The sequence below is a fragment of the Lipophrys pholis genome (genome assembly GCF_963383615.2).
Source record: "Lipophrys pholis genome assembly, chromosome: 4".
In the NCBI taxonomy this organism is placed as follows: domain Eukaryota; kingdom Metazoa; phylum Chordata; class Actinopteri; order Blenniiformes; family Blenniidae; genus Lipophrys; species Lipophrys pholis.
In genome coordinates this window covers 19,115,505-19,127,483 of record NC_137637.1, presented here as the reverse complement: position 1 = coordinate 19,127,483, position 11,979 = coordinate 19,115,505, and the positions used below count along the sequence as shown (strand labels likewise).

The window sequence follows — 11,979 nt, the reverse complement described above, 5'->3', positions numbered from 1 at the left end:
CCTCAACAATCCCGAAAATTCATACAGTGTGTGTTTGCTTGATTTCTTTATTTCTAGGGACATTTTTTTGCAAGTGAATGTGTGTTTGCTCTGTGATGGACTAGAAACCTGTCCGTGTTGCCTTAGCTCAGCTGGGAATAGCTTCAACTCTCCTTGAACAAGATAACGAGGCATAGAAAAACAAGATGAATGGAGTTAACTTGATATCCATGTTTTTGGACTGTGGATGAAAAATCCAAAATAGAAAATTAAGAAAAAGCAAAAACATGCATGTGCAAGAAAACATGGATACTCTACTCAGAGTGTGGAGAGGTTTTATATGTTAATGACTTAGCGGCTCTATGTTGATGGGCCTTAGGGCTCCATTAAAAGACTAAACATGCAAAGAACCACAATAATTTGCATACTGCAGTGCATAAACAGCCACTATAAGATATATACTGATATAGAAAAGAATTAAGTATAATTTATTATTCCCTCCACAGTGCAGGCGTAGCTTTTTATTTGCCCCTGTTATGGCCACAACTGGCACGAGCAGAAAGCATCCACCTCATTCACCAATGTCACCATTTTCCTCAAATTGAAACCGGAGGTAAGAAAACTCTCAATCCCACCTGGACTCGAACTCAGAACATTCTTGGTTTTGACAGTGCAAACCACTACAGCCCCGTTGGAGGTGAAAGGGCTCTATTGTTGCCTTTGTTTACTGGTTTGTGTGGTTTCCTTCTTCTTTTTTTAATCTTAATTCACCCAAATGTAATAGATTGCAGGGATTGAAATAGTACGGGGAAAAAAAAAATCCAGCATCACTGTGGAAGATATTGTAACATTTCACATAAAAACATTAGTACTAGATTGCAGGCTTTTTTTTTTTTAATGAAATATTGTTTGCAATAATGAAAAAGTATAATAATAATAATTCTTCTTATTATTGTTCTTATTATTCAGATGTATGTGGGGCTTTTTTGTATGAATATTGTTTTCAAAATATTTTGCATTCGTCTTTTTTCCACACATGATTTGTAGGGAGTTGAATAAAGAATTGATTTCCTGCATTTAATTCTTTGAGCGCACTTTTGGGATTATCTTTGACCTCACACCGAATGGCCAGTGAGGGAGAAATGCCAACACTGAGGTGAGGAAAGGTGGCTCACTGTGGCGGGATGGAGGGAGTTGGTTAGAGGGGGGGGCTGTCCGGTGCGCACGAGAGCGAAGATGAGCTCAGCGCGCGCCGGGGGGCAGGTAACGTCAGCACTCGGGCCAGAGCAGGGAAAAGACTGCACACACACACACCGAGCAAAGTGTTTGTCGCCGCTTAATCACCGAGATACACACATTAGACATGGGCAGCTAATCAGCTCCGGCTGAGTCAACGCCGCTCCGCGCCTCTCCGCTCCGCTCCTCCGTCCTCGGATCCGTCCGCTCAGCGCCTCGGCAGCATCCCGCGCCCTCCGCCCAGCTTGAAATGGGATGATATGGGATTTTTCATGTCGACGAAGATCGGAGGAATCCTCGCCTCCGCCTTGGGTAAGAGACATCTCAAGAGCTCCTTTCGTTTGTCGCTGCAAGCCACTCGGGAGGGTTTGACACAGAAAAAGCACATCTGAGATCTTTTCTCATCTCCCCGCACCATCATGTGTCTGCTGAGATGTGATCTTTATTTATCTCCATCAGTGCTGCGCGGTGCTTATGAGACCTGTACCTCGGCCAACTGCTCGTAGTACACCCGGAGATGAGCGAGATACTGGGTGTCTGCACTCAGTCTGCAGCTTTCGGCCGTTAAACACCTGCACAGTTAAACAGTTTTAACACTTTTCAATTATATGTGTCATTTATGTGGTGTTGATATTTTATTCTTTTATTTGTGCTTTGTCTGCGTGACAAAAACATTTAGTAGGGGCCATGTTCTAGCTCCTAATTTGTAAATAATAGGACATTGCACCCTATATGGGGGGGGGGGGATAAAAATGCATGGGCTGCAGTGTGAAAGACAATCTGTGGTAACATCTGCTCCACAGCCCGCCGCCTACTGACACCCATCTAACATGGAGTTCAGGAGGAATATAGATTTCTCGCCGTTACACTATGACAGAGTGGTAAATGCATGAAAAGCGAGTTGTGCACACAGGTTGTCATGATTGTAAGTGCTCTCTGGATCTACTGAGGGTGTGGAAGTGACCTCAACATCGTTAAAAAACGCAGCTTGTCCCACTGGAAGTCTGAGGGATTTTGCCTCCACACATCTCGCGGGCATACGATACAGCTCATAAAAGTTGTCCTCTGTCTCTGCAGTGTTCCTGTCCCTCTTGGTGTCAGGGGACTCTGCAGATGTGAGCTGTGAGAACGTTTATAAGGACTTCTCCGTGTGTGTCCTGGAGCTGGGCGACAGCATGGACAACTACCAGGAGAATGTGACCAGTGAGCGGGGAGTGGCAGCTGTGTGCAGGTGATAATAACTTTAATTTTTTTATCAGCATGGGAGTGTGAACAAGCCAGTATCTGTTGTCGTTCCCAGTGGAGTTTTCTTGCTTGTTTGTAGAACTGATGAACCAGAGAGGACAAGAAATAAAAATTCGTACTATAACATTTATCAACACTACAACTGACATCCATCGGGAAATTTAAACAAAAAGAGCCCAACAATTTAGCTCCACATATGGTTTGATGGAGTGCAATAATTCACAATGTCAGGCATGCATGGCATCCCTAAGAGCAGCTCCCATAATCTCAGTTTATATGAAATTTAGGGAAAAGGCAGAAAAATTGGTTTCATGTTTCCATCGTCTGCTAATTCTGTCATTTTTGGTGTTGCACAGTAACTTCTCTGTACAAGGGAGACTGGAGGAATGACTGGTGGTGAGACACTGAGCTATTGTGCTAAATAATTTATGACTTTGCTGCAGCAGTAATGAAATTCTAGGGACGCTTTCTGTCATTGTTACTGCACGCACTCTAAAACCCCGGCTCTGTATATCGACAAAGATTTACACTTATGCCTTCGGCTGTAAAACAAAACAAAAAAACCAACAACAAAAAAAAACAAAAAAACACTTGTAATATCATCTGTGATATTGTTTCACTCTCGGATGCAGTTGCCATGGTAATTAAAGCCCGACTTACTTGAAGCCCATCGTAGCCGTTTGACTGATAGATTATTGGCAAGCGAATTAATCCACAAGAGTCAGACCGTGTCTGCATGCTGCTGTCACCGTGGATTCTGAGAGGAATGTCAAACGTGGTGAAGATGACGATGATGATGATTCTTTGTTTGCCACAGCCACTGGGAAGCTTTCCATACGTGTGCCCTCACGGCGTTGTCCGACTGTCAGGAGGAAGTCAGCTCCATCTGGGAGACGCTGAGGCAGGACTCCAGGAAGATCCGCTTCCAGGGGAGTCTGTTTGACCTGTGCAGCCCCAGCTCCTCCCCCAGCATGAGCTGGTCCCCCGCTGCCCTCACCCTGCCGCTGATGCTGGTCATGACCCGGAGCAACTGGTCTTTTTTATAGAGGAGGCGGGGAGCAGGTGGGAGGGTGAGGTGAAGGGGGATCCTCTCTGGGGTTTGGTTCAAACTTAAAGCCAAGGATTTAAGCGGGACAAATGTTTTAATGGATTTAAAGGATTGCGTTGACACAGAGCCATGGATGTCTGCTGCAAGCCAGTCAATATTTACTCTGATGAATTATGTTTGAAATCACCCCCCCCCCCCCAAAAAAAAATAAAAATACTCCAGCGTTTTCTCCCCATACGTCTCAAAACTGGTGTAGTGCTGAAGAAACTTACAGAAATGTAAGTGATTTCAGATACGATGCGATCAAAGTATGACCAGCTCTGTTTCCAGAGAGATACCTGTGGCTCAGTGCGACTTCAACACAAGGCGCAGACACCTTATCACACAAACCTGTACAATCTCATGCAGTCCAGCACAACACGCACCTTTTACTACCTTTGTGAGGCTCATGCAGTTCAGTTCAAGGGTCGCTTTGAAAGCCGACAGTGAACGTTCCTCCCGATCGTGTCCAGCACCAGCTCCATGCATTGTTACAGTTTGTCATGAAAACAGATTGTCCTTTTACATCGGATGTGCAACAGTTTCCCACACGAGTGTCGAAATAACAAAATGATCCAAACACTCCTTTGAGCCACACTGTATGTAAGCACCAAGTCAGGTTTTGATCCGACCAAATCCAGTCAACTACACCAGTGTTCAGACGTACAATAAGCCCCTTTTAGCTCGTTTTGAATTATAGTAACTGTTGGGAGTTGAGTGACAATCAAGCAACTTGTACACAACCTTTGACTCTGTTTCCCTCAAGACATCCAGCCCCCCTGGGGCTGATGTTGCACGGCTGCTATGAAGACACCAAAAACCAGACATCGTACACCTCTGCCACCCAGGAGTCACGCTTCAGTTAGGTTCTCGCCCTCATGACACAGGAATTGATGTTCGTGGTATGAAGTGTGAATGTTAAATGTTGTTTGAAGAGTCTTTGATATATAGTGTGAACTTACTCATCTGCAAGTGATGATTTACATGTGACGTCAACGTATTGAACTGCTGCAGTCACACACGGCATGGGAAAGGCTTATACTTACTCACTTTATCAGATTTAAGCATTTAACGAATTTGTAATGGAGAAATGTGTTCGATTTTATATGAGGATCGCCAATTTATTAGCACCACCCAAACCCAAATCACACTCACTTTCACTTTCACATCTATGGGCAATTATAAGTTACCAGTTAATCTAAAATGTGTTGGTACAGCACAGTGGGAGGAAGTCAAATCAACAGGAGGAAGCACACACAGGCACACAGAGAACATGTAAACTCACCCTAAAGACTAGCAGCTCAGTGCCGTAGCTTGTTGCCGTGTGTTCAGTACGATATCCAGTCTATATAGAAAATGGACACCAATTGTCGTATTGAATCGATATTCGGATGAGCTTTTCCAATCAACACGTTTCAGGGCAAAACAAGAACGTCAGATTGTTTTGTTCATCTTGTTTGTACAAAAATCTGTACCAATATTTGCACAATTCCCCTCAACACCGATGGTCCTATTAGAAATGATCAAACCGTGTATAATTTCTTTGCTCCTATTCATTTCTTGTCATCGCTCTTATCCCAAGTGCATGAAAAATTGTTGTGACGACGCTTTGGAGTGGAAAAAAAAAAAAGAAGAAAAAAAGATGGTTAAATTCAACCTTGGACAACGTGTGCGTTGGTCTTGATCTGTGCATGAAGCGGGGCTCGCTCCTCAGTGTAAACAAAATCCTTTGTTATGCAGATTTACTACCCCGCAAAATTCCCACCTCCCGTAACCACACTCGCATGCTCATACGACTCGTTTCTGTTTAGTTCAGGGTCTCAGAGTTGTAGCACCACGTCGTCCATTGTGCGTCTGATGGTGAAGACACAAATAACAGTTGTGACGTCCTCAAAGCATGAGCAATATGTACAGTCACGTCTTCAGAGAGGACTCGTTGAAGAAAGCATGCAAATGATTGTGATCACGAACATGGAAGCACAATAATGTACACTCATGACCGCTCAAACACGGAAACAACACCTGAATGTAAAAACGCGTTCGGTATCCACGTGTTTGTCAGTTCTGACAATAAGCACATCGTTCACAAGACTGTTGTAAAGCAATATATGGAAACAGTGACATGTTTGTAATAATAAAGCACCATATTTAAACATGAAGTGTCTGTGTGTGTGTGTGCGAGAGAGAGAGTGAGAGAGAGTGAGTGAGAGCATCACCTTTGGCAAAAACAGCACAGATATAGAAACACAAAGCAGTGAAATAGTGGCACTTCTAATCAGACCCTGAGCACATGCAGCTCATTGACAACACTTTCTGTTTTTGGTCTCCCCCCGAAGCGAAGTGTTCGTAATGAGAGTTGCAACTAGTACTTCTCCAGCTCGTTAGTGCGCTCCCATCTGCCTCTCCCCACCTGGACACTTCCTGCAGAGGCAGTGGCGGGAGAAAATGAGGGGCCGCGGCCCGAGGTGGAAAAGCCACGAGTGGGGGAAGACATCGCCGTCATTCGATGACCTATTTCTGACGTCTGAAGCATAACGAGCAACTGTTTTTTTTTTTTCTTGTTTCACCGGACAGGATCTGGACGTGCTGCCGTCTATTTGTTATCGTGCATTTCAAATAATTGTTTAGTCAGTTATTTATACACTCCTTTCAAGCTTTTAAAACTTTATTTGTAATAATTGCACAGTCCTGGTACACACACCTAAGCTCATCAAATGAAATAGTTTGAGAATAGTAAAAGGATTAAAATATTTTGTGAGTAGAAAAAAAAAAAATCCTAGTTGTTACTCTCATTCTTTAAGAAAAAAATAAAAATAAGGAAAATATAAATTTTTCCATTGTATTCTAATTTTTGAGATGAACCTTCAAATCTTTAAAATGCGGGGGGGGGGGGGGGGGGGGGTCACACTTGCACTCGTTGACGTTTCTCGACCAGACATTGAATTGACATTGATTGATCCATTGAGCTCTTTGTATTTAAATAAATCATTTTAAAAGAATTAAGTGGAAACAATACAAAAATGTGGCGTTCCATGTAAAAATCAATCGAAGCAGCTATTAATAAAGTCCCTGAGACAAAAACAGCTGAGAGTAGTCATGAGGGTGGAAAAAAAAAAAACAGGTTTTTTTTTTTTTTAGGGGGGGGATCTTTATTCACGTTCTCTCACTTTGAAGCTGGGACAGGCACATCGATGACTGTGTGGGCCTCGGAATTTTAAACTACACCAGAGAGCCAAACTGGGGCTGAACAAGTGCAGTAAAAGGATAAACGGAAAGTAAATCTAAAGATGCTTTCAATCACATTTTTATGGTATAGTGGTAATGTGAAAGAGTGAACAAAATGACCTCCCTTTTCCTCGAACTCCCAAAAACATTGCATATCTTTGTGGAAAGCAGGAATGGGAATGAGGACCACTCACTGAATATACTTGGGTGCTTAGGTGAAGAAAGAAATGGAATTAGCCCAACAGTTTCCTATTTCCATTGCAGTATTTTAAAGCAAACAAAAAGATTTATTGGAAAAAAGAAGCCGTTGTTGCCATGCAACCAGTCATTGCGAGATGGAGGGTTACATTTTTTTGTTGTTTTTTTAACGTGTTAGTTACTTCCCAGTTTCCAGTGTGTGAAAGTAAAATAAATGGCTGGGATGTGTCCTAGAGAAGCACGGAGTGAGTGAGAAAAGCTCTCCAAAACATCTGAACCATCACGCACTCGTCACCAGAGAAAAGGGAAGATACACAAGTAGAGGTTGCAACGTTTTTACAAACGAGAGACTGAACCGTGGCAATTTAGACAAAACTTTAAAAAAACCGTCACGATAGGGGTAAAAAAAAAAGAAGAAATGGTCGACGCTGCACATCCCAGCCTTTTCAAGTCGCATCCCCTCAAACAGCGTTTTCTCAGAAACAGGGACGCAGCTGGTGGATGTCAAACTGTCCCAGATGCGACCACACTGCAGCGCTGGATGTGTGAAATGTTCTACAAGCCGACAAGAAACGCCAATAATGAGTGTTTGAGACGGAATGTACAAACCGTACCCGGATAGGGAAAAGCAAATATGATTTATTTGAAATTCTGATCAACAATGAGTTGAATCGCGAGGAAGAAATCTCTCCTGTGTTTTGAATTTACCGAACACGGTGTCCCTCCTCGACACCAATCTTGTAACTTAACGTTACATTGAAGAGGCTCTGAGAAGTGTCGAAGGAAGCCTACCCCGGTCAGTGGGACACGTTTTACTTAAGCAGGTCACGTTAATGTTAACAGAAAACGTCATTGCTACAACAAAAAGCCGGACCTACAAGTCATTAAGTTTAAAGACGAGCGTAAATTGCTTCCAAAAGCATTAAAACAAGCATATCAATATGCTACAGGTAATACTGTCCAACATCTCAATGGGCAGTTGAGAATAAATAGATCCGTTCATTCCATCAGTCACTTGATGAGAAGATTTATGTCAATCCAACATGTACAAAGTGGGAAATCTTCCTCAACCGCTCCTTCGAGGCGTAACCCTCCGCACACTGTCTGTATGGCGTCCAAGAGTCTTCACAGGTTAGATTTGGGTCCACTGTTGACGGGAATGGCCCTGAGCTCAGTCCGCATGCACAGGTACTCTCCGATCACGGCCATCAGCGCCACGCAGGCCACGTTGACCAGCCACCAGGACAGAGCGGCGGGGGGGTGGGAGTTATAGATCCAGCAGCAGATCATGTGGAAGAAGTGCACAGTGACGGTGAAGTCCAGGCACTGTTTCCCTCGACGGATGAAGAACCACAGACCGAGAGCGCTGAGCAAGAGACAGAGAGAGAGAGACGATGTGCTATCTGATAAGACTCTGGTGTAAATATGTCAAAGTTCATCTCTTGCCCCCAAAAATCCATAAGGGGTATTTAGCCTGTGTAAATAAAACATTTAAACCCCATATTCCTATGCAGTCGCTGCTGACAGGATTTTTCATGCATGCTTTTCATAAGCAGACCTTGTTGTTTTTTCAATGAAAGCTAAAAGTTTTTTTTTGAAGGGACAGAAGAACTCAGAAAAAGCCTTAAGCTATCAATCTAGTCATGACACCCTACCAGAGAGGAAAAGACTGAAGACATTTCTCACCAGGTCAGAGAGTTCAAGATAAACGCCATCATCGAGAGTCTGCCCTGCAGGGATGCAAAGCCAAGGACCTGCCGAGGCACAGCAAAGATTTAACAAACGTGTCAAGATTGATAAATCATACACCAAGATTATTCCCCCGCCAAAAAAATCCCTTCCGACTTACCTGGTAACTAAAGATCTGGTCCAGTGACCGACTGCTTTGTACGAGGCCGTCCACTCCCGCCAGCCACAGGCCCAGGAAACTGTAGTAGATGCATTGCATCAGCACGATCTGAGACACGATGAGGACGGGGTCCCAGATGTAGCTGCGGAAGTTGGCCATTGCTGGCTGATGGTATATGTACGGGCCTGAAGTGTGTTAGCAGCTGGCCCCGACCGATACCAGCTGGCCCATCCAGTGCGACCGATGTGCCACTTCAAAACCTGGAATCAAAAAATCTTCAATTATTGCACATCTGGTGTGTTGATAGAATGTAGAAGTGTAAAAGGATAGCTGTCATTATAAAGCCAATCGAAAACAGAAGCAACTGTTGCCTAAATGTGAGCGCTGGAAAAAGAAACCCTGAGTATCTGTCATATGGTGTGAGTGTGGCATGAAACAATACAAAGGAGGTAAGTAGGTAAGAACACCCTTTATAACTTTTAAATGTATCAAGTAGAACAGATATTTTGATTCTAAATTTATTTGAAGTGATTATTATGAACAAACAGTTCAGAATGACCTCTCCCCCCATAACTATCACTGTTAGCAGTGCAATCAATACGATCATGTTCTTGCAATGGAAGCGAGTATCTCTTGTCCTGTATTCACTTTCAGTAGATCTGCAATAACCTAATGCAGACTCTCTGTTGGCAACGATCAAGTTTCACATTCAAGGGTCCTATTTAGGCTAAACGATGGAGGAAAACGGGTGAGAACTTCCAATTTGATTTTTTTCTAAATACTTAAGTCCATTATTGATGCATGTGTTTATTGTTTGAATACAAAATCAAATATAGGCATGTGGATTTAACATATACAGTCAGCTACTTTCAAGGGATCACATGTATAATTCATATGGACATGTAGTGGTTGGAGACAGTTTGGTCACAGTTCGGCTCCTGGACTACAGGAGAGGAAAGCCAAATGAAACAATAGAGTCAAGTGAAACTTCAGTTTCATTTCTGTTTATCTCCTCAAGTACATGCAATGGTGCTCTTGTAGAAAAAAAGTCAAACTAATCCTCAAAGTACGAGTCACATCTGTTTGTGACGACAGAGGCAGGCGGAGCAGAGTTAGTGGCAAAACTACAAATCAAATTCTGGGCACATCTTATTATTATTTCTACGGTGATAAATAGGATTACTTGTTGTGAATTGTACTTCAGTGTGAGTAAAATTGAAAAAGGAATTACGCAGAATAAAATGAAAAGTGCTCCAAAATGGTAGTAAATGAGATTTTGCAGTTGATCCACCGACACAGACTGAAGGATGAGCTAAAGCTAATGCTACAACCGGCACGCCGCCCAGTAAGCGCCGCGAATCACTCCAAGCACACCGTCACACGGAGGCCGAACACACCGCGAACACCAGCTCACACGGTTGTTTTCTCCACATGAAGCTTCTTGTTTGTGTTCGACGGAAAGTTTAAGCAGCTCGAACACAAGACGAGCGTCGATAACTCAGCCAGCTAGCAAGCTCCTCCAGAGGGAACTTTCGACACAAGAGACACGAACCTGACAGACGGATCCGCTGGCGCTGCTGGATCAGCAGCACTCCCTGCAGCCGGCCGAGGTTTTCTAAACCCTGGAATCCGTGTGGACTGGGCCTGTAGACCTTAGTGGACCTGGTTCAATGCCGGGGGTGGACACGAAGCGGAGGGTTAACAACACGGAAACTAGGGCCGGAAGAAAAACTTCACCTCTCAGACCATCCTTTCAGTGTAAAACATTCAAACGTGTTACTGACTGCAACTTCAATGTCTCCTGCTGCATTTCTTCAACACACCCACTCCAGAAATATAAACTCGTCACATCCCACACAACATAAGCACTCTTCTTGAATTTGGAGAAATTGGATATTTTTTAAACGCGGTATGAAGTTTTATTCTGAAAGCTACTTGGTTTTATCTTCCGGATGCTTCTGAAAGTTAGTAAAAGGGCTTACTGTTATTGTAATCAACAAATAAACACTCCAGAGGGGAAACAAAAATCCGGACAATTTGTCACGTTAATACCAATTTTTCTCCAAACGGTTTGGGACTACAAAGTGACACAAATATAGACATGTTTTGAGTCCGTCAAGTTATTTTTTATGACGATCGGCTGATACTTTGATACATTTTTACACAATTAGAACGAAAATCTTCAAACATGGTGGACGCAGACTTAATTTCTGTAGGCGTGTGTTAATCTTGGCCGCCTGATGTATGTGTTTCGATTCATGAAGAACGAAAAAGACCGAGCTAGCCAGGAGTCGAACCTAGAATCTTCTGATCCGTAGTCAGACGCGTTATCCATTGCGCCACTAGCCCGTGCTCTAGTCATGATGTCATCTATTCCCACAATTCTGACTGTCAGGGTTTCAGGGTGTCAGGAAGTAATTCTTTTGACAGTGATTCGTTTGCGAAACATGCCGACTTCACCTATAGTGGGTCAATGACTCTGCAGACAATGAGAAACCATAATATTATTGAAATTAAACATTTTATGTGGTAATTCACAATCAATTCAATGAAGGAGTAATTCATGTTCATTTTGTGATGATTGGTTATAGATCAAAAGAACCGAGCTAGCCAGGAGTCGAACCTAGAATCTTCTGATCCGTAGTCAGACGCGTTATCCATTGCGCCACTAGCCCATGCTAAACTGTTGTGGCCAATTATTCCCACATTTTTGTCTTCCAGAAGGTTTTCCATGATAGGTTTCTTGCCAACAGATGAGAGGAATGTGATTATAAGCGAAGATAATCTTGATGACATCACTTAAAGGTGGCCATGGAAAGAGCTATTTCAGTACCATACAACAAATGTATGAAACTCATAAAAAAAACAAGAAAAAAAGAACCCATTTCTTTTCAACTGGGCAAACATAAACACAAACGCAGTCATTTCAAAAATATTTCATATCCTGAACATCTTCAGGCAAATAAGTTCTGGTATATCGGGTTTTAAGTCACCCACACATTTCTTATTTAATTGTTCTGACTTTGAAAAATCACAACTTTTGTTCTTTGTATCAGTATGAAATTAAAAACCAGGAGCCAAACTCAGAATGTTCTGATCTGCAGTAATATGGAATGGATTGAGGATAATCTTTCATGGGCACATAATCCCACAGTTTTGG

At 42.9% G+C, this 11,979-nt stretch overlaps 2 protein-coding genes across 2 annotated transcripts; one reads left to right on the top strand and one right to left on the bottom strand.

Moving 5' to 3' along the window:
- The first annotated feature begins 1,152 nt into the window (after window positions 1–1,152).
- Window positions 1,153–5,704, top strand: LOC308109130 (neuritin-like). Its single transcript, XM_080462508.1, has 3 exons — window positions 1,153–1,527; window positions 2,293–2,446; window positions 3,278–5,704. The coding sequence occupies exons 1-3, from the start codon at window positions 1,476–1,478 to the stop codon at window positions 3,504–3,506; spliced, it is 435 nt and encodes a 144-aa protein (XP_080318634.1). The 5' UTR covers window positions 1,153–1,475; the 3' UTR covers window positions 3,507–5,704.
- Window positions 5,705–6,197: 493 nt separating this feature from the next.
- On the bottom strand, window positions 6,198–10,545 carry sys1 (SYS1 golgi trafficking protein). The gene is made up of 4 exons (XM_080460705.1): window positions 10,372–10,545; window positions 8,820–9,079; window positions 8,657–8,724; window positions 6,198–8,336 (listed from the first exon to the last, which is right to left on the bottom strand). The coding sequence occupies exons 2-4, from the start codon at window positions 8,976–8,978 to the stop codon at window positions 8,096–8,098; spliced, it is 468 nt and encodes a 155-aa protein (XP_080316831.1). The 5' UTR covers window positions 8,979–9,079; window positions 10,372–10,545; the 3' UTR covers window positions 6,198–8,095.
- Between the last annotated feature and the right edge of the window lie 1,434 nt (window positions 10,546–11,979).

Excerpts from the sequence above, each read along its gene's own strand:
- LOC308109130 (XM_080462508.1), top strand. The coding sequence starts at position 1,476 with ATGGGATTTTTCATGTCGACGAAGATCGGAGGAATCCTCGCCTCCGCC. Across the intron at positions 1,528-2,292 it reads AATCCTCGCCTCCGCCTTGG|TGTTCCTGTCCCTCTTGGTG; the intron begins GTAAGAGACATC and ends CTGTCTCTGCAG. Across the intron at positions 2,447-3,277 it reads GGAGTGGCAGCTGTGTGCAG|CCACTGGGAAGCTTTCCATA; the intron begins GTGATAATAACT and ends TGTTTGCCACAG.
- sys1 (XM_080460705.1), bottom strand. The coding sequence starts at position 8,978 with ATGGCCAACTTCCGCAGCTACATCTGGGACCCCGTCCTCATCGTGTCT. Across the intron at positions 8,725-8,819 it reads ACCAGATCTTTAGTTACCAG|GTCCTTGGCTTTGCATCCCT; the intron begins GTAAGTCGGAAG and ends GTGCCTCGGCAG. Across the intron at positions 8,337-8,656 it reads ATCTTGAACTCTCTGACCTG|CGCTCTCGGTCTGTGGTTCT; the intron begins GTGAGAAATGTC and ends TCTCTTGCTCAG.